Here is a 20,382-nt window from a genome sequence, read left to right on the forward strand (position 1 = left end):
GTATAGGTTTTCAGATCTTAACACCAATATGGATTGCAGCGACACCGAACGTCAAGTTTTCATAACCTGGCTCAGGAACATAAAACCCAGCTTTTTCAATCATAGATTTGAACTCTTCTTGCTTCGGAAACCTCCGAATACTCTCGACTAAATATTGATAAGAATCTCTATCATTCGCAACTAACTGACCGAGCAATGGAAGTATAGAAAATGAATACGCTTGATATACATAATCAAGCGCAGGATTCTCAACTTGACTGAACTCTAGACAAGCAAATATTCCACCGGGTTTTAACACTCTATAAGCTGAGTCCAAACCGGCTTGAATATTAGTGAAATTTCTAATGCCAAATGCTATGGTATATACATCCTTGGAATTACTGGGAATGTCCCCCATCGTCTCTCCATTTTGCTCAATAAAACTAACTCTGTTGGAGCCGTCATTCCATTTGCTTTTTTCGTATCTGAGCTTACCTTCATGCAACATGTCTGGATTGATATCAGCTATAGTCATGGTACTAGACTTGTCATTGAACCTCCTAGCTGCATGGTCCAATAGCCCAAAGGCAATATCACCAGTACCACCTGCCACATCAAGGAATTCCAATGGCTGATTGCTACCAGGTCTCATACCAGCATCGAGTCTATTGATGAAGTGGTTTTTCCACAAACGGTGAATTCCCATTGACATGAAGTCGTTCATCACATCGTAATTTGATGCTACGGAGGAAAAGACGCCTCTAACCAAATTTTCCTTCTCATCTTTATCGACAGTTTTATAACCAAAATGGGTAGTTTCTTTCGGATCATGTCCCGAAGAAAAGTACCTTACTCCAAACCCAATTGACCTGCTGCCTCCTAGGAGAGTCCTTGTTATAGCTCTTTGACTCATTACTCAATTTGCCTAAAGGTATTTCTTTATTAGTAGGTTTGAATTTCCTTTAGGACATAATTTTTAAAAGTCGACCTTTCTGTACACTACACTTTACGGGTATAAGAATAGATCAAATCAATTTTAAACTACGTATCATTAACTTGCTTTTAATTATAGAACGAATAAAAGACAAAACACTAATTTAGACTTATAAAGGGAGTTTAAAGTTATCTATGCTTGGACAACTCTAACGGTGTTCGAGTGACCAGAACCTCTTGTCCAACCTTGGATCGTAACAATAGGGTCACCCTTTTTAATTATTCCCAAGTCAATAGCTTCGGAGACAGCCCACCTCAATCTGTTTTCAACATCTTCTTGCCAGTTCTCAACTTTATCATGAGGATATATAAATGGATAGACACCTCTGTACAAATGAGAATATCTTGCAGCAGTGTCGTTTCTGGTAACCATCATGATAGGAACATTTGGCTTGTATTTAGAGACTAATCTGGAAGTCAAACCGGAAGTAGACAAGACTACGATTGCCTTAGCATCTTGCTCATAAGCAGCAGATACAGCAGCCACAGCACAAGTCTCTGTTGTTGGTGTTGGCTTTTTGACTAACGATCTAATTTCATTATGCAAAGGCAAATAAGCAATAGCCTTTTCAGCAATGAGAGCAGTATTGTGCATCATTGAAACAGCTTCAAAAGGATAGTTACCCTTGGCGGTTTCACCCGACAACATGACACAATCAGCACCATCCAAAATAGCATTACCGACGTCTGAGACTTCGGCTCTTGTAGGTCTCGGGTTATAAGTCATCGATTCTAACATCTGTGTCGCACAAATAACAGGCTTTGCTGCCAAGTTACATTTGGCAATCAATTGTTTTTGTACAACAAAAACATGAGGAGCTGGAATCTCAATACCTAAGTCACCTCTTGCTACCATAACTCCATCAGTTTCATTTAAGATGTCATCGAAATTATTGACACCTTGTTGGTTCTCAATTTTAGCAATGATTTGGATCTGCTTACCTTCTTCACCTAAAACTTCTCTAATTTGTTTAATATCATGTCCAGTCCTAATAAAAGAAGCGAAGATCATATGAACCTTATTTTTGACACCAAATTCGAGATCGCTCTTATCCTTTTCCGATAAAGCTGGTAAATCAACATCTGTACCTGGTAAATTGACACCCTTATGAGACGAAATTTTACCTGAATTGATAGATCTAACTTTCAACGTCTTATTGTCGACAACCTCCAATACCTCGAAAGATATAACACCGTCATCAACATAAATATGTTTACCAGGAGAAATGACACCAGTAATGTTCTTGTAATCAATGTACATTATTTTGTCATCGCACTTGAGACTGTAAGCGTCATCAGTGGTAAAAATCATTTCATGACCAAGAGGGATTGCATAGTCCTTCTCTCCCACAGTGGTACCAGTTCTAATTTCTGGACCTTTAGTATCTAAAGCAATAGCCAATGGTCTACCTTTATAAAGTTCTTCTGATTTTCTTGCATTGTCGATTACGGATTGATGGTATTCATGACTGCCATGAGAAAAGTTCATACGAACAATGTTCAAACCAGCTTTTCTCAACTTAACCATAACTTCGGCACTGTTGGTCTTTGGACCGATGGTTCCAATGATAGACGAACGACGTAAAACCTCGTCAGGTGTGTCCATGGTGTTCAATTTGGTCAACCAAGATAATGCTGCGTACGACATGTTTGCTTTGATTTATTGCTTACTTTCTTGAGCTTTGATGCTGTTGTATAAGAACTTATAAACGGAGATTTTATCAAGAATGACAATTTATGGGTTTATGAATTATCAATTGAAAGTTGCTGTACTGACTTCTGTTTCCCGAATGTTCCTTCTTTTGTAGTTATAGGTTGCCCTATAAATTTTTCACCTGGCAGAGTTCCTGGAACATCTCCGGTGGAATGTGAGCCGGCTGCAGTTTTGTGTTCCGGACGATAAGAGATAACTACCAGTCCCTGACACATCAACTGTCAAGCAAAGGTGCCAAGCTTGATGCCTTGCGAAAGCAAATCATACCTATCGTAGCTCGAAAGTGACTGAATTCTCCCTGCAACTAAGTAAATATGTGTTGTAGACATACTGAAAATCTTATTGATTTTTCTTATTAATTTTTTCAGACATGAAGAATTATAGTTCCCCTTAATCCAATGGACGGCCCGGTGGATGAAGCATGTTAGTCACAAATACCCGAAGAAAGTTTTCGCTATTCTTAGCCACCGAAACTTATCCCACGTTCTTCTAAGAGTATTAAGTCCCTTTTAGCACATATGCCACTGCTGTATTTTGGAGTCAAGATAGTTATTTACATAGCATCCAATCGTTCAGAGCTTATTAAATCCCAATTATAGACATATAGGGGATACCGTCCAATTTATAGTCATGGGTGTTTTGAATGGCATTTTTGCAACAAAACTTAGATCGGAACATTTTTTTTGATATTATTCGACCATTAGAATCGCACTTGAAAGGCACCACCTTTAATAAAATAGTTAATGCAATAGACAGGATAATAGGCGGAACATGGTCGTTCCCATAATCATTGGAGTAGGGGTCACAATCATAGCACTTACGGCGAAGTCTACAGTTGCAGCTTATAGAAAGTTTATTCATCTAACGCCACAAATGATTGCCTCGTTAAATAATATTCAATTAAATAGAGAAACTAGTCTTGATAAAACACATCCTCACTATCAAGAACATCTCAAGATATTAAAAGCATTTCCTCAAAGAGTAGGCTTCCAGCAGCGAATGACGGAACAGGAAGCACTTCAGATACTAGGTATTAATCCTGAAGACATTATGCATTTGCGTAAAAATGACTTAAAGAAGCGTTATCGAGAAATGATGGTGGCAAACCATCCAGACAAGCATGGTAGCGTATACCTTGCACAAAAGATCAATCAAGCCAAAGATATTTTAGAAAAGAGCTACATGTTTAATGATGAAAAATGACTAATTGAAGTTTAATTAATTGTCCAAGCTGAATAAGAAATAGCAAAAGCGATTTAAGATCGCAAATGTACATATCTATTTGGATTCTTGTTCTCTTGCAGACTTTTGGGCCTCATCTTTACCACCTTCAAAGTTTTCCCTGATTCGAAGATAATGGTTGAGCTCATCGATACTGACTGATGGAATCAAATTCTTCTGAGCTTTTTCAAAATCCTCCATTTTGACAACAACGAGAGTATCCTTCTCTGTCGAAATATTGTCAAACCACCACCGAATAGACACTTCTTCTTTTCCCTGCTCTTCCAATGCATTATTAAAGTCGTTTAACTTTGTATCAATTTCTTTAGAGATTCTAGTCATTGCGTTCAACATTGAATCAGAGCACAATGCATAAAAGTCAGCTCCAGTCAAGTTATAAGAGCACTCTTTAGTGACCTTATTCAAGTCAACTTCGGAATCTAATTTGAATTTTCTCGTCAATGCCTCCAAAATTTTAGTTTGTTTCTCATCAGTATCAGAGATCCCTAAGTATAACATCTTGTCAAATCTCCCAGGTCTTAAGAGGGCCTCATCTAATAAATCCGGTCTATTAGTGGCACCAACGACGAAGACACCATCACCATCACCACTACTCATACCATCCAATTCTGCAAGTAATTGCGATACAATTCTATCCATGACACCTCCAGAATCACCTTGGTTGCCCCTCTTTGGAGCTACAGAGTCAAGCTCGTCGAAGAAAATGACACATGGTTTTGCGTCTCTTGCCCTTTGAAATACTTTTCTTACATTAGCTTCCGATTCACCAATATACATATTCAACAACTCGGGCCCTTTCACACTGAAAAAATTTAATGAAAAGTTTGTGGCTATCGCTTTCGCCAAGAGAGTTTTTCCCGTACCTGGAGGGCCATAGAATAATATTCCACTTCTTTTTTTTAAGCCGTTGTTGAACAACTCAGGGTATTTCAATGGCATGTCGATGGTATCCAAAATCTCGTCTTTGACTAAATCCAAACCTCCTATATCTTCCCATTTGACATTCGGGATCTTTGGAGCTCCGATTGAGTCGCTAAATTGATTTCTCGCATCATTGATTGCAACATTGCAATCCTCTGGTATTATCACAATGCTACCACCATCCCCAATTCTTATCAAATCTGCCACGGATATTTTGAGCGACTTAGATAATTCTGTGACTCTTCTTGTTGCTGCCTTTTTAGCATTTCTAATAATTGAAATTAAATCAAGAGGGTTTAAACCAGCCGATTGTAATGATAGAGAGGCAAAGTTAACATCATTTCTAATAGAATAATGGTCGCCATAGAAGGAACCATCATGATTCAAATAGTTTTCAAATAAAAAATTGAATATTTCTCTTCTTTCAGATTCAGTTGGTATAGAAACATCGATTTTGAACTTAACAGTCAGCTTAACATTATTATTTAATTTATCAAAATCATTACAACTGAGGATCACCAATACGTTAGATGGAAATCTGCTAAGATATGAATTCAACAATTTTGCAACTCTTAATGATACTGAAGTATATAAGCTAGAGTTTTGATCATTTACATTTTTTTCAACACACAAATTCTCAATATGCTTCAAATATATGACCGTTACACTCTCTGAACTATTCTCAGGGAAGCCATTTAAAATCTTATCTATTTTACCACTCAATAACCCTATTGTCTTCAATTCTTGACCAGGATTAATTACTTCATTACAGTCAAGTTCTAATAAATTCAATCCTAACTCCAAGGATAAGTTCCTGACCAAAGTCGACTTTCCTGCCCCTCTAGAAAAAGAATTTAATAAGATCGTTGTATTCACCTTAGCATTCAAGCTTGTTTTCAATATTTTTCTGAGTTCTGAAGCATACGAGAAATCCTTCAGGCTAACAAATTTGTTAAAATTAAATACTGGTGGTAAATCGAAATACGAATACCAATTATGAAACTCATTTTTAGGTAGGCGGATAAACTCAACTCCTGAAGATATTAATTTAGTCTTCGAAGAATCAATCAAATACTGTCCGGTCGTCAGATCCTCATTTCCTCTTACGATATCAACAATTTGAAACCAAGCTATAGCATCAGGATTACCGATAGGGACAGTGTCATCATCTGATTCCAAATCAAACATGGTTTTGGACAAAACAGAATCAATAACAACTGGAATAACATCACCAACCTTGATGCATTTTAGTTGGTTGTTAAGTAAATATTTCAAATTCGAAAAAAAATGCTGCTGGTATGTCTTATCCATAGTGATGGAAGATGCAATTCTAGATATAGTGACTTGTTGGGCTATCGGTATTTGGTTTGACAATAAAGTATCAGGATGAGATATCGGCTTGATTCTTATTGTAGAGTTTGCAGTTAAACCCAAGTTAATGGAAATAATGGGAGACAAATATAAAAATCCAGATTCGAAAGGATTGGGCTCCAAGAAGGTGAATATTTTAACGAGTAGTTCTTCGTCAGAATCAGTGACAAGTTTTGCACAATCTCCATTGAAGAGCGGAAAATTCAATTTCATCAAATCATCAGAATTAATAAAGACAAATAATTCATTATCCTCTTTTTGCCATTTGTTGGGGAATTGAGTGATTGATATTTTCTTTGATAATGGGTTGACTTGGAATCTCTTGCTTATAGCTTCCGAAAAACCATCTGATAAATATGTTGATAAATCAAGCTCCGAAAGACTTCTATCAATGGAATCATCATCTTCACTATAATTATTGTAATCGTCTTCTGTTCCCTGAACATCGTTAAGCTCATCATTTTCTTTCTTAATGAAAACGATTTCGGTATTGGAATCGATCGCACCTTGGTCAAAGGGTTCACATAGCTTTACTTCTCCATTTATACTTCTTATAACGTCTCCAGTATTAACCACTTTACGCTTCAAAAACTTAGTAGAAAACTGATGTCTAACTAGATCCTTCGGTTCATTTATAAGAATTGAATACATGGTATCTGGGACAAGAACATAAATCCGTTCCAATGGCGGAATGACTTTCCAAATCAATGATTCTATGTGACAATCCTTGATAGTGATCTGGCTATTGAATCTGTTGAAGCGACTATTATTAAAGAATCTGACTACATGTCCAGTCTTTTCCATATCAATGCTATCTATCTTGAAGATGTTATACTTTTCGAATGCTTTTGAGCCCAATAGCTCAATTAAAACGTATTTATCTTCCACTGTTTCTCCTCCAGGGAATATTAAATTAAATAAGTCTCTTGAAAGTTCTATTTCATCGTATCTATTAGTGTCCAAGTCACTTACAACTTCAACACTTGCCAGCGCTGAAATGGAAGACAATTCTGTCTTAGGAATAGACGCTGAAATCATGTTATGTGGAAGATCACCTATTTACTCTTTCTTCCTTAACGTTAATACTATTAAATATTACTCGTTGTCATAGTCTAAATTATGTGACGCTAACATTTCCCTCGGATAATTTCACGAGCATCAAGTTTTTGTGGGGTCTACTTTTTTCCACAAAATGATGCAAAAAAACAGAAGGAAATCCATCAAAGGAGAGACTACGAAGCATGCTGAGTTCAGCATTGAAACTGAGTTCTGAAAGCTACTTGATGTGGTACAAGATACAATTAATTGTGGTAATCAACCTAGTCTAGCGACAAGCCTCGAAAGATATAGAACGCAAGCACCTTCCATTTCAATTGGCTCATATTTCAGAAATTGCTGTTACAAGTAAATTAAACAAAATTGAATGGTTGCTAGATATCCTGGCCCAGGCTGAATTGTATGTATCGACAACATAAAAATAAAGACGCCTTTTTCTTAATCGTATGTATGTACATTTATTCAATTCCTTTTGAATCGATAAAGAAACAATATTAAATAAGAGGGATTAGGAAACAGTTTCAGCTTTAGCACATGCCTTCTTTGTTATTCAATTATCATAAGTAGAAAGACTTGTTCAGCTCAAGTTTGTAATGAGGACCATCAGAGAAAAATTTACCCGCACACATATAGGTACATATATAGAGTTCGAGATAAAAATTTGACTTTAGTTTAGCCAGGCATTTCAAATTGATGTCTTAGATTGAAATGTAAGTATGGGAGCTTTAAATACCTCAGCATAGTTTGGATACGAATATCCACGTCCTTGATTAATGAAAATTTCGAAGATGATGAAGAATTTAATCTTTTTGTACCAATAAAAGAGCTACAAGGAAGCTTCGTTACCGTTTTGGTCTAACATTTACTTCCGCTGCAATGACCTGGTACTTTGTCATAGTTACACTGATCGAAAAATAAACTGGACTTATGCTTATCTAACAATTGATACTAATGCGTATTCAGTGAACATGTTTATGTAATATATATGATCTTTAATAAATCTACGTTTTGATTCACGATTTTACAGATGTGTATTGACCAGTGTTTTACTTATACATTAAGGTGGATAAATTATATTTAAGCTTCATCTTCGTCAACGACAACAGTGTGTAAACCTTTAGCGGTTGGCACGTTGACAGGCTCGACCAAAGCAAACAACTTTTCCTTAGCATCTTCTTCGTCATTTCTCTTTCTGGAGATTCTCAATCTTAATCTTGGTTCAACACCTTGAACACCTCTCTTCCAGATGACAACATTCAACTTTGGGTCTAATCTAACGTCAGTAGTACCCATATGCAAAGTAGCAAACTTCTTGATCTCCTTCACGGCCTTTGGGGCTCTCTTCTTGAAGTTGACACCATGCAACTAAATGGTTGTTAGTATATTGATTCAAAAGTCATCTAATGCGTGATAGGACGGGGACCGATACATTGAGTACAACTTTGCTTCCGTTCTTATTTCGGTTAATTTTAAAAGGATCCTCATCTCACTGGAGTACTATTCAATCATTATATCATTCTGCCAAACAAATGAAACATCAACCAACTATTCCCTCTCACCAAATTAATCCTTTATTTGTTTCATGTGTGTTACCATGATATCATAGTCATTATTGTCTGTTCTACTTCACGGTCTTCGCCATTTAAACGCTTCTTAATCAAAATTACATACTCTCTTGTGCAAGTTGATAGTATATTCACGGGTAACAACGTCTTGCAAAGCCATTTTCGTTGATTTATCTACCTATTAATGATTAGTTAAAATATCAAACTACTATTACCTTTAATGTAAAGTGAAAAAATCTTTCCAAACCGACCCTATAGTGAAAAATCAATTTTGTGTACTCAATCTACCGTGCACCGCACAAACGAGCCGATTAGGGTTTAGCCCTCAAATGTGCATATTATACAGGAATGAATTCATTAGCACTTAGTATGACTTGGGCAATATCAAGAACTCTACCAGAACAAATTCACAACTATAGTACCACTTCTCTCGCAAAGATATAGCAATATCAATCATACTCGATCAAGTCAAAAATCAGCATTTGTGATCATCACTCAAGCCCATAGACTTTCTGAAATTGACCTGCCCACTGGGTATTAACGAGCCTGTAGCAAGACTCTACAACTGACATATCACCCTCATACTCCTGAGTCAAATGTGGATCTGTGAAGGAAATATCTGGGTCAGACAGTAACTGAAAGTCAAATCTATTTATTAGATCCCACATTCCCATAGCGGAACATATTATTCGAGTGGAAATGTCACCTTTAGAGACAGCAGTAGCTAGGTAGTCGATAGAAAAATCTTCGCTAGGAGGGAGTATAGCCATTGTCTCTTTCTCATTGGGAAAAGTCAAACGTGGAGAAATGGACTTCAATACAAAGTATAATGCCATCTTAGATAACCTATTAACCCCAGAAAAAGTTTCTTTGCACTCTGAAACAAGTTGGGATACATCCTGGAACATGTAGGCTTTCACTATAATATATACAAGTAAAACATTGGAATGGTAATTATTGTGGTCTCTTTCCGGATATATTTCTAATTCATGAATGATAGAGCCTAACAAGTTGATTAATGTCAAATAATTCTTATTGATAATTAAGATAACCATGACATCATAGCTTAAATTGATAAGCTTTTTGTAAATCAAATTACCTTTGTACTTCAATCGAAGCTGGTACGTCAATTTATATATTTCATTGACCAAGTTCAAATTAGGAATTGATTTTAACCTGATCAATAAGGTCAATAAATTGTAATCAAGAATTTTATCATTATTCTTGGGTAAAGGGTATATAGGCATTAAGCTGTTCGTAGAACTTGAGGTTGAATTACTATCATCTTCGCTTAAGTATAACGCATTGTTGAGGTTAATTGCTTCCTTCTTTGCAATGTTCAATTGACTATTAAACAATAATAGAGTGAGTCTTATCTCCCATAGCTTCAATGTCTCATCTAGCGATAACTCTTGATTTTGTATTAAATGCCACGTTAAGTCGATTATTCTATCCCTACCAGTAGAGGTCGATTTTAACGCTTCTTCTAGATCAACCAAACTTGGCTGTATACTAAGGTCCGAGGGCAGTATAAGGAACAAATCGTCCAGAGAGACAACCTTCTTAGTTATCATATCATGTGAATTCAATATTTTGATATGTTTCTATTAATTTTCAGATATAAATTGTGCATGGATGTAGATAAATATAATCGAGATTAGATTATCATTATAGCACTTATAAAACTTTCGGTGTCTTACTGACCAAAATCAAAACAACTTAGTGAATAAGTAATGAAGTAATATCAGAGAATGGCGGATCATAATAACTTTATACAAAAGGCCAAACAAAACCAACGGCAATTGCTGCTTGGATCAAAGGGTTTATCTGATGAATTATCAAAATCAGTGGCATTCTTGTTGGAGAATAGCGATAGTGAATTATGCAACAAGTATTCGACTATAACTCAACTTGACGGGAAAATAAACGATCAGCTAAGAGATACATTTGATGAATTTAGTAACTTGCTTACAGAGAAGGAAGATCTCTCCAAGCTTATTAACAAAATGTTGCAGAATTTAAATATCTTCGAAAGTTTCAACAAGCTACAGGGCCGCATAGAATCCATAGACCAAGACTTGAGGATATTAGAGAAAACATTGAGTTTAGTTCAAGAACGAAATACGAATGAGAGCAGTCTAGACATGTAGTTCTTATTACTATATATTTCAAGACATATACGAAATTATGCTAATCCCTTAGCTGCTCTCTCCCATTTTTCTTCAGCTATCCACCCACAGTTGATTACTTTAATTAAGTCTGCTAAATTAATTCTTTTATCGTCCTTGAGACGCTTTCCTTTGTCGATTAAGTTGCTGTAGACTTTAATGTACAATTCACTTGAAAGATTTGTAACTGCCAGATTATTAATTCTTTGTTTGATGTCCCTCTCAGAATTTTTAGGACTGACCCATAGTCTTCTCCTAATCTCCCATAATTTTTCTCCGACATCTCCTTGGTTCGTTTGGCTTGTCTGTAAGGTCACCGTCGATTTGGCAGAGCTATCATTAGCCTCTTTATTTTCAAGCGCTTCTCTTACTTTGCGTACATCAAAATCAGCGTAAGATATATTGTCGTCCATCATACTTTCTACATCGTCATCATCATCATCATCCTCATTATCTGCATCAACTAGTCGTATTAAATCTTCCAACTTGCATCTGCCTGTCTGGGTCGAGTTTTCGCTTCCAAATTGCTCGCTGATGTTGGACTCTTGTGCTGCTTCAGACATTTTGTCTAAACTTTTATACTTCAGATACTGCTCTAGAAATTTCTCTTCAGTCAGATTATGTCCTTGGTGGGTTCTTAACAACTGATCGAAATGGTCTCCCGAATTTTCATCAATAAATAGGTCTCCCGTTTCGTCTGGTTCAAATATTTCCTCCGAAAAGGATTTGACTCTCAAAAAGATCAAGTTTAGTTCAAGAGATATCTTCTTGAAGAACCCACCTATACCTCGTCTTGGCTTTTTGTCGCTAATTTTTGAAGAGCTTGAAAGCTTACCGTGCTGTTTTTTGGCTAACCTAGTGCTTGAGGTTTCTCTTACTGATACTGATTTGGATGTCAGATAAGCATAAGTCATTAATATGAGAGGCCAGATGGTAGTTTCTGGTCGGACTACTAAATTTATGAGCCTCACCACCACAGATAGACTGACACCTATATAAGCCGGATACCAAAGATGAAAAACTGTTTCTTTGGATCTTTGGACAAATAGTATAATCAGTGGCTCTAGAGCCTTTTATTCATTACTAAACTGATAGTGGATATGTATTAAGCGAAAGAGATTAGGTCGATGAGAGACATATCAAACACTTTGTAAGTGACTCAAGTTTATATACAGGTAGACAAGTTTTCAAAAGTATGTTCACTAAAATACAAATTAATCTAGACAGGCAATCGAGATATGATTCTGCGATGCAATAGCTCAAGGCACCTAAGAAACACCTTCCAGGAGCACCGACTTATTTTCTTGGTTTTCGTATTTTTGTTTGAGCTTCTTGAAGTACTTATAATCAAATTTCCAACCTTCCTGCTCTCTTGCTTCCTGTTTCGAGATGAATTCATCATTTCTCATCTCCAATTGGTATTGCTTAAAAATATTGGGGTTCTGCAAAAATGCTCCGTAATTTTCCCACTTGACATTGTATACAGCTATTGATTGACCGTCATGCTTATCGACGCCCAACCAAGACCTGGAATTGACACCATTAGCGAAAAATCCATGATATTCTGGTAAGGAAGGAAGTAATAACACCTCAACTGACAAATCCCCTATAAAGTCACCATTTGAATTTAAGGGTCGTATGAAATCAGAAGAAGTCCACTCGACGTTCCATTCAGATAAATCGATAGAATCACTAAATAAGCCTAAGTGAACGAGCACTGTTAAAATATCTGAATCATCGGTATAGACTCCACTAGCTCCTCCCCAAAGGTTCCTATTCTTAACGTAACCCTCGTGCATTTCCATGTTTTCTTTAAAGAATTTAACGAACCTAAAAGGTATCTTAATCTCAATTATAGAATTCACATATTCAGTAGGTAGTGGTGGTATAACCGGAATAAGTTTGGTGGGCGGAGCATTACGTTTATCCTGAAGAATATCCAAATAGTTTCTTTTTATCTCATTAAATCGTTCGTGATGTTCTGGTTTTAACCCCGTTAATTGATCAGTTTGTAAGGTTAGCCAGCTGGTTGTGGGATTGTACACTAATGACCCTAAGTTACGCCTTTCAGGAAAATATTCCTTGATGATATCTATAATGGGCCCTTTGTTTAATTTTACCAGACCTCTATATTTCTCGATAGATTTCTGTTTTAAGACACTTGATATTTCATTTTTATCTTTCGAGCCATTATTAGCGGGAGAAACAGAAATCAGACCCCGTGTATCTTTATGGTTTCCATTTCCTTCGTCGTTATTTAATGACGGAGCCGGGGAGTTATTTGTATCTGAAGTACCTTCTATAGTATCCTGTGGATTGTTTTTCTCTTCATCCCCATGATAGTGGTGATGATGATGATGGTGGTGATGATGAGGGCCCACTGCATGGTGGTGGTGGTGATGATGATGATGACGAAGATCCAAATTATTCCTATTTTGAGAGTCCAGATTCGTCGAAATAGTATTTGACACCTTTTCACCTGTATTTGTAGTTATATTTCCTTGCTCAGCGGATCCCGGGTCAGATGAGTTACCATTATCTTCCCTTTTTTCGGATTGTGTTGTCTCAAACCCAAGACCAGGATCCGACGAATATTGGTTATCATTGGCATCACGTATTTTTTTCTCATTGATACCTTCAAGCTTAACCTTCTTATCAATATGCTCAAGCTCTTTGGGCTGATTTTTCGTTTCAGCACTCATGAAATTGATAATCCCCAAATTGGAAGCCAGAGGGAGTTGGTTTGTCTGTTGTTGATGTGATAAAAACGAAATTGGAGGAAGTTTAAAACTTCCTTTAGAATTATCAGCCATAGACCTCGATTCAGGTAGGTCTTTCGAATTGTTAGGCAGTGACATTGTTCTTATAAAGAGGCCAGGCTTCTCTTGACCGAGCACACCTAACACCAAGATGTTTGTATCTTAATTTTCAGTTAGTTTAGGATATCTTTATCCTGACGCACGACCACGTTTACACTACAAAATCACTAATACTATGAATATATCAATGCTAATTTATATGCTATTAGAGTCTCTAAGCCTTTGGTAACAGCCATAGTGGACAACGTCATCTTTTTTATCAACCGTGAATATGCCATACCCCAATCTTTTGTTGCATATCGGACATAACTCTCTTCCAGACTCAATCGAGTAACCTTTACTCTGGGATGTCAACAACTCATCTTGCAATTTTATCATGCCAACTTTATATAACTGGCTATATGCTCTTGTATCATGTAAAGTTTCTGTAGTTTTCCTCAAATTCTCAGTCAAGAAACCAGCAACACTGGAAAGGGGAAACGAATTAGGCAACGCAGCGAGAGTCTTTACGACAGACATCTTGGAACCTTGTAAATTTAATAAAATTTCGATTCGATCTATGTTTTCTTCTGAATGTGTCAAGAGATCTTCTAGGAGCTTGTGCAAGAGCAGTTGTCCAACATGCTCGTTGTTTGGCTGCCTGTAAATCTCAGAGCAATATTTCATTGCCAGATCCAAGTCGTTAAGCTGATTGAAATAGACATCTATCGCCTTCTCATGTTCTCCTAGTCTTTTGTAAACAAAGACAGTAAGCCTGAGATACTCATCCTCATTAGTAGGTATATTTTTCAAAACCGTCCAAGGCTCATAGCTATTGGTGGTTTGGAGAAACTTACATAGCTTCTCATAATAAGGAGATTTCGATATTTCGCTAACGTTCAATAATTCTTCCAAGTATAAAAGGCAAAGCTTTGTATGAAATCTAGACTTTTCGTGCTGTTTCTCAGATATATCAATAATTTCGCTATCGAAAATTAACCATTCCAAGTATCGAATAGCCATTTCGTTGCTTTTGATATCATGAAGGAAATATTTTAATACTTTGTTACAATTATAACTTTCACACTCGTAGGAATCATTCATAAAGATTAGCTCACTGTTTTGCATGCTTGTCTTCGGATTTTCTTGAATTGCCCATTTCGAATACTCGAAAATAAGATCCAAATGCTCATTTGACAATTTTCTTAAATACTGGATAGTAAGAGTAGGCTCCAAAAGAAAGTCATCAAATTCATTGTCGTGGTCTTGAGGTTTATGGTGACTTAACTCGTAGAGCATTTGCAAAGCATCCTTGTGTAATCCTCTACCATAATAAAAGTCTAATAACTCTTTGATGAAAACAGGGCCCTGCTCATTATGGTTATGTAGGTTATAGAGCAAGTAATCATTCACAATCAACGTATTACAATGATTATTGGGTAATCTAAGAAGGGGACCCATCAACATAGGCTTGGTGTGAAAATAACATAAAAACAAGGTCGTATCTATGTCTTCTGCAATCTTAGTAAGCTCCAGAGTCAAGTCGTGAGAGTCAATATGTGGATAGATATCATATGGAGTAATATCAAGGCCCTTCCAAGCTAAAGTGGAATTGGGGTCATCTAAAAAAGTAGATAAAATTCTTCTCTGATCTGTTAAGTATATGATTAAATTGAAAACCGCTTTTTTAAACTTCCTGACATTCTGAGACTTCATTAGATTTGATTGAGCTCGTCCTGTTACAATATTGCCAGACTTTAGACTCTGACGTTCAAGAGCTTCGTTTTCCGTTCCCGATTCCCCTAGTGTCTCTTTGGAATGCTGAAGATCTTTTAAAGAAATTCGCTTTACAATATTATAATTAATGGAGCTAATGCTTTCAGTGTCACTTTGTATCTTAGAAGGAGAATTATTCCAGTGAATGAAATCTGGAAACAAGTCTAAAACATCAGTATACGCAATCAACCACTCAGAACATATTTCAACTAGGGATTCATGAAACTTTGAATATGATTCGAACAAGAGGAAAGCCTTCGATTTATATAAGTCACGCAAAATCAACTGCTTTTTCTTCATTGGTTCAATATTCGATCCCTCAAAGAAAGAACAACTAGCACTCAATTTGGATACGAGTGATATAGCTTTCTCTAGCCCTATATATTTCAAGTCATTATGAGGATCTCTCGCTCCTTTTGATGAGGAGTCCTTTCCACTTATACTCAAGTATTGATCAATTTGTTTTTGATATGCCAATATATTAAACTCTAGGATATCAGTTCCAGAACCTAAAAAGAACGACTCATTCTCAAAAGTAACTTGAATCTGGCCAGAATTTAAATGATGATGGAACTTTTGAATCAAGTACCCAGTGTCAACATCAAGAACCTCAAGTTTCTTATTATATACTACTAAAAGGTATAATGGGTAAATAAATGCAATGTATAATGGAGCCACTGAAAACTTTATTGGCACGGATGAAATTGAGAATGTTTTCTCTTTCCTGATTGAAACTGCAACTTGATTGTCCTTCACAAGTAGTACCTTATCCTGGGAGGCATTAAGTATCCAGGTTTTGGGGCCTGATGAAGACAAACCAAAATAGCTGAAAGAATTTGAGTGGCTAAAGCCAGACAATGTATCATTGTAAGCCAAAGGTTCAAAATTGAAATCGTCGTCAACATCAACTACAAAAAAATCGCTTGTAAGAGCCACGATAATCCAACACATATTTTGGCTTGAGCTAGATCCTATAGCCTTTATTTTATCTTTAAATGTCAACTCTTTTATCTTAAATACCTGAATAATGTTACGTGACTTTTTTTTCAACAGATAGAATATCAACTTCTTCTTAACCCCAACTATGATCAATTTTCTCTCTTGTGAGCAGAAACAATAAAAGTCAGTAAAATTCTTAGTGTCTTCGAGATCCGCAATGAAGTTCAAATGGTAGCCAACGCGCTCAAAAACTTTGATTGAGTCATTGCTAGCCAATATAATTATATTCCTGTTGTCCCCTTCTAGCACTTGGAGACATTCGATTCTAGTAATACCAGATTGGTCCCGGGAAGCATTTTTGAAAGTATTGTCCAACGTAATTTTCTGAGATTGGTCATCATTGTTAAATAGCCCATGTATTTCACTAATTGACTTCGCCGATTTCAAAGATCTACTTGTTGTTCTGTCATACTCAGTCTTACCGATGGGAGTCGAATAAATACTCAAGTCACCATTAAAAAATCCCACGAACAATTTTCTATGAAAATAATGAATTGCCGATATTTTCTGGTTAGAAGACAAATGAACTCGATTAGACGGAGTCAAAATGTCAATGTTCATCTTGCGAGGTACAGGTTGGCCAGCTCAATTTCTCGTAGGTTTCTTTCATTAAACTTTAATTGTGATTGATAATAAACCAAGCGCATTAACTTAGGCACGAAGTTTTGTGTTACATTATGTCGCTATCTACAGTAAAGCTAAGCTATATTTATATTTTTGATTGAACTATACAGTGGTTAAAAAGTTTATAACACCTGAGCAGTATTTTACCAAATCGTCCATTTTGACACTACGCTGTTCGTTCAATTCGTTCCATTTCTCGAGAGATGACTTCAAATCGGTATCATCGTTTGAATAAAGGACATCCCCATGTATCTTAGCAAATATGCTAAACATAGATTGATAAAGATCGTAGTTTTTGTTAGACCTAAGTCCTTGGTTCAAGGCAGAAACAAAGCTAGTCAATTCACTCAAAGGCGGAAATGTGTTCAAAGATCTGATCTCTAAATTGACAGAAGAAGGAGATTCCTCAACCAAGTATTTCAAAAAGTCCAGATAATCATCCGATTCACTGCACTCTCTTAAGAGTTTCGTGAACCTGGACTCGAAAGTATGCAGAGCATCTGATTTTAATTTGTGTAGCCTGCTAGAATCTTCCAGAATGTCCAAGTCCCTAGAATGAGGTGTACGCCCCTCTGCTTCCGATGCCCTATCGCCAACCACATTTCCTGACAAAGACAAAAAGAATGGTGCCTGATCCGGTCTCTTTGCCGGCTGAATAGGTTTATTACGTTTCTTGATAGCATCTAAATGTATTAAAGTTGAATACTTCGACCTGGGACCCACAGAGAGTGTGACCAACTTTTCATCTATTTGGTCGACAGAAGTGTATGATGCATGAAATTCAACATCTTCTTTATTGTGATTTTCTAAGGCTCCATCGATGATACTTGCATTAGAATCACCAGCTGGTGTTGGGAGCAACATTGTTGCAAATTCTTCTACGTCAATGTGTCTAGTTGAGACAAGTCCAAACTGTGATTTATTTGTCCAAAGAAAAATACCATTTCCTGTAACATGCGTAGTAGCTAGAAAGTCACCAATAGGAGAAAATCTAACATTTGTGGCGACACTTGGAAGTATGATTCCATCAATACATCCCCCAGTAGGTAAATCCCAAGTTCTCAAGGTTCCATCTAAGCTCACAGACACAATCCAACGACCATCCGGTGAAAAATCCATGCTAGTTACCCGATTAGTATGACCATAAAAGACTCTAACCACTCTTTGGGTCGATGTATCAATCACAACTATTGTCAAATCATCTAATGAGCAGGCAACTAAATCTGTAGATTTGTGGTAAATCATTGATGTTATAGGGGCATCTAATCGCAATTTGCCTAAATACTTCAGTTGGGTGAAATCATAAAAGCCAACAATACCATCTAAGCCGCAACTAACCATTTTACGGTTCATGCCATCTATAGAAAGGCCAGTCACAGCATTCTTGTGCAAAATGTATTTCTTGCGGATCAATCCTGATTGTAAATTATAAACACCAATGCCTCCTTTAGAAGAACCCACTATACCGAAATTACCGCAATGGGATATACAAACTGCCTTCACGAAACCACTATCCACAGTTGCGAGGGTATGGCGACCCACTTTTTTATTTCTTGAATCCCAAGTTCTTGCAAAAGTCTCATCTTTATGCGCACTTATTATATTCTCCCATTCACCTTCACGAGCTTGAGACGTTGTCAAGGATATGACTTCGGGGAATTTCTCACGGAAAGAAGATACTTGTCCTGGTTGCCTTTTTCCATTCTTACTTTTAGGATATCTTTGGGATAATTCTTGAGCTTGTGCATCCTTCCTCAATGAAAATGACCACAATGACCTATCTCTAGAGGCACTCAATATGAAATGGGATTTATTCTCGTCGGGAAACTCTATGGCAACTGGTGGCGCAGAATGTCCACCTCTTGATCTCAAATGACGAGGGGGAGAAACGATTGAAGAATTGGATGCCGACAATGTTGGATCAAAGACAAACTCTTTCAAATGATTATCACCTCCATTAGACACAAGGATCGACTGGCCATTCAAAAACTTCACGTTTGCTATACCACCATGCTCTTCTCTATGCGCATTCCTTAAAATATGAATCCTACTCTTCTTTAACAAGTCATAAAAGAAAAGATCTCCAGAAGATAAACCAGCTACCAAATGCAGCGAGCCATCTGTTCTGAATGAGACAGCTACAACCTTAGATGATTCATCAGATGCAGATACTCCGATCCTAGAACCCAACACTCTGCCTTTCTTCAAGTTATACAAGTAGACTCCTCCAGAGGATGTACCAACGGCTATGATATCCAAAGCAGGAGCTGCTTCTATGCATGATATGCTTTCATTGAATGCATTAGCAGCTGTTTTGAATACCAACTTGCCTGTCCTTACATTAATAATAAAAAGATGATTTGTAGTAGCCACAACAACTTTATTAAGATATGTTTGGGGGTGGATCATTGCAACTACTTCGCCATCCAACTGAGCATTTATGACACTTAAACTAGAATAAAATTGGATTGGAACTTTCGAATCTTTTGGTTTCTTGAAAATAAAAATTTCACCCTCTGCCGTAGTAGCTACAACGAAATCTCCAAACACCAAGATATTATTGACTGAATTATTAGTAGGACAAACCAAAGTATGCTCTAATTTTCCTCTCTTATAAATTCCTATCTTGTTTGCGTACGCAGCATAGACGTAATGATAATGAGCAAACAAGCAAGTTATTTTCAGAGGTGTTTGCCCTTCCGAGACAAACAACAAATGCAATGTTGCAACATCATATATTTGAAATACTCTGCCAATCGATGTTACTATGAAAAATGTAGACCCCAAACTTCCTACTGCGAATGGTGTTTCGTTCGTAACATTACCTAGTACTCGAAAAGGACTGAAAATTTTAGACTTTCGAACAGGGTTTTGCTTCGACACGTCCGATATACCATTATCAACCTTTCTCCTTTTATCCACAGCTTCAGACATATCCTTTAGGTTGTGATATTCAGTTTCAATTTGACGCATGAAATATCTAATTGACTCGAAAAATTTTAGAAACTTATTCAATATTCCTGCATATAACACCTTGGAGAGATGAGATGCCCATCTTGATGAGTTAGAGCCAAGTATCTTTAAAGGAAGTAAGATCGGTAGCTAGATCAAAAGCATTGCGTAATCTGGACCAGTTCAGAGTTTTACAGCCAAGCAAGACAAGCTCCTTCAATAAT

At 36.8% G+C, this 20,382-nt stretch overlaps 10 protein-coding genes across 10 annotated transcripts; 2 read left to right on the plus strand and 8 right to left on the minus strand.

Moving 5' to 3' along the window:
• Window positions 1-10: 10 nt before the first annotated feature.
• COQ5 (2-hexaprenyl-6-methoxy-1,4-benzoquinone methyltransferase) lies at window positions 11-892 on the minus strand (the record flags this gene model as incomplete). The annotated part of the gene is made up of 1 exon (XM_062953828.1): window positions 11-892. One exon carries the CDS (start codon window positions 890-892, stop codon window positions 11-13), a length of 882 nt encoding a protein of 293 aa, XP_062810592.1.
• Window positions 893-1,105: 213 nt separating this feature from the next.
• CDC19 (pyruvate kinase) lies at window positions 1,106-2,620 on the minus strand (the record flags this gene model as incomplete). Its single annotated transcript, XM_062953829.1, has 1 exon — window positions 1,106-2,620. The coding sequence occupies one exon, from the start codon at window positions 2,618-2,620 to the stop codon at window positions 1,106-1,108; it is 1,515 nt and encodes a 504-aa protein (XP_062810593.1).
• An 837-nt stretch (window positions 2,621-3,457) lies between these two features.
• MDJ2 (Mdj2p) lies at window positions 3,458-3,889 on the plus strand (the record flags this gene model as incomplete). The annotated part of the gene is made up of 1 exon (XM_062953830.1): window positions 3,458-3,889. One exon carries the CDS (start codon window positions 3,458-3,460, stop codon window positions 3,887-3,889), a length of 432 nt encoding a protein of 143 aa, XP_062810594.1.
• Window positions 3,890-3,964: 75 nt separating this feature from the next.
• Window positions 3,965-7,258, minus strand: PEX6 (AAA family ATPase peroxin 6; the record flags this gene model as incomplete). Its single annotated transcript, XM_062953831.1, has 1 exon — window positions 3,965-7,258. One exon carries the CDS (start codon window positions 7,256-7,258, stop codon window positions 3,965-3,967), a length of 3,294 nt encoding a protein of 1,097 aa, XP_062810595.1.
• Window positions 7,259-9,332: 2,074 nt separating this feature from the next.
• PRCAT00003875001 (uncharacterized protein) lies at window positions 9,333-10,415 on the minus strand (the record flags this gene model as incomplete). Its single annotated transcript, XM_062953833.1, has 1 exon — window positions 9,333-10,415. The coding sequence occupies one exon, from the start codon at window positions 10,413-10,415 to the stop codon at window positions 9,333-9,335; it is 1,083 nt and encodes a 360-aa protein (XP_062810596.1).
• Window positions 10,416-10,592: 177 nt separating this feature from the next.
• PRCAT00003876001 (uncharacterized protein) lies at window positions 10,593-10,991 on the plus strand (the record flags this gene model as incomplete). Its single annotated transcript, XM_062953834.1, has 1 exon — window positions 10,593-10,991. One exon carries the CDS (start codon window positions 10,593-10,595, stop codon window positions 10,989-10,991), a length of 399 nt encoding a protein of 132 aa, XP_062810597.1.
• Window positions 10,992-11,026: 35 nt separating this feature from the next.
• Window positions 11,027-11,923, minus strand: PRCAT00003877001 (uncharacterized protein; the record flags this gene model as incomplete). The annotated part of the gene is made up of 1 exon (XM_062953835.1): window positions 11,027-11,923. One exon carries the CDS (start codon window positions 11,921-11,923, stop codon window positions 11,027-11,029), a length of 897 nt encoding a protein of 298 aa, XP_062810598.1.
• A 354-nt stretch (window positions 11,924-12,277) lies between these two features.
• RXT3 (Rxt3p) lies at window positions 12,278-13,867 on the minus strand (the record flags this gene model as incomplete). Its single annotated transcript, XM_062953836.1, has 1 exon — window positions 12,278-13,867. The coding sequence occupies one exon, from the start codon at window positions 13,865-13,867 to the stop codon at window positions 12,278-12,280; it is 1,590 nt and encodes a 529-aa protein (XP_062810599.1).
• A 156-nt stretch (window positions 13,868-14,023) lies between these two features.
• On the minus strand, window positions 14,024-17,143 carry PRCAT00003879001 (uncharacterized protein; the record flags this gene model as incomplete). The annotated part of the gene is made up of 1 exon (XM_062953837.1): window positions 14,024-17,143. The coding sequence occupies one exon, from the start codon at window positions 17,141-17,143 to the stop codon at window positions 14,024-14,026; it is 3,120 nt and encodes a 1,039-aa protein (XP_062810600.1).
• A 165-nt stretch (window positions 17,144-17,308) lies between these two features.
• Window positions 17,309-20,140, minus strand: UTP21 (rRNA-processing protein; the record flags this gene model as incomplete). Its single annotated transcript, XM_062953838.1, has 1 exon — window positions 17,309-20,140. One exon carries the CDS (start codon window positions 20,138-20,140, stop codon window positions 17,309-17,311), a length of 2,832 nt encoding a protein of 943 aa, XP_062810601.1.
• Between the last annotated feature and the right edge of the window lie 242 nt (window positions 20,141-20,382).

Source organism: Priceomyces carsonii (assembly GCF_900007245.1).
Source record: "Priceomyces carsonii strain CBS4050 genome assembly, scaffold: Debaryomyces_carsonii_scaffold_4, whole genome shotgun sequence".
Lineage (NCBI taxonomy): Eukaryota > Fungi > Ascomycota > Pichiomycetes > Serinales > Debaryomycetaceae > Priceomyces > Priceomyces carsonii.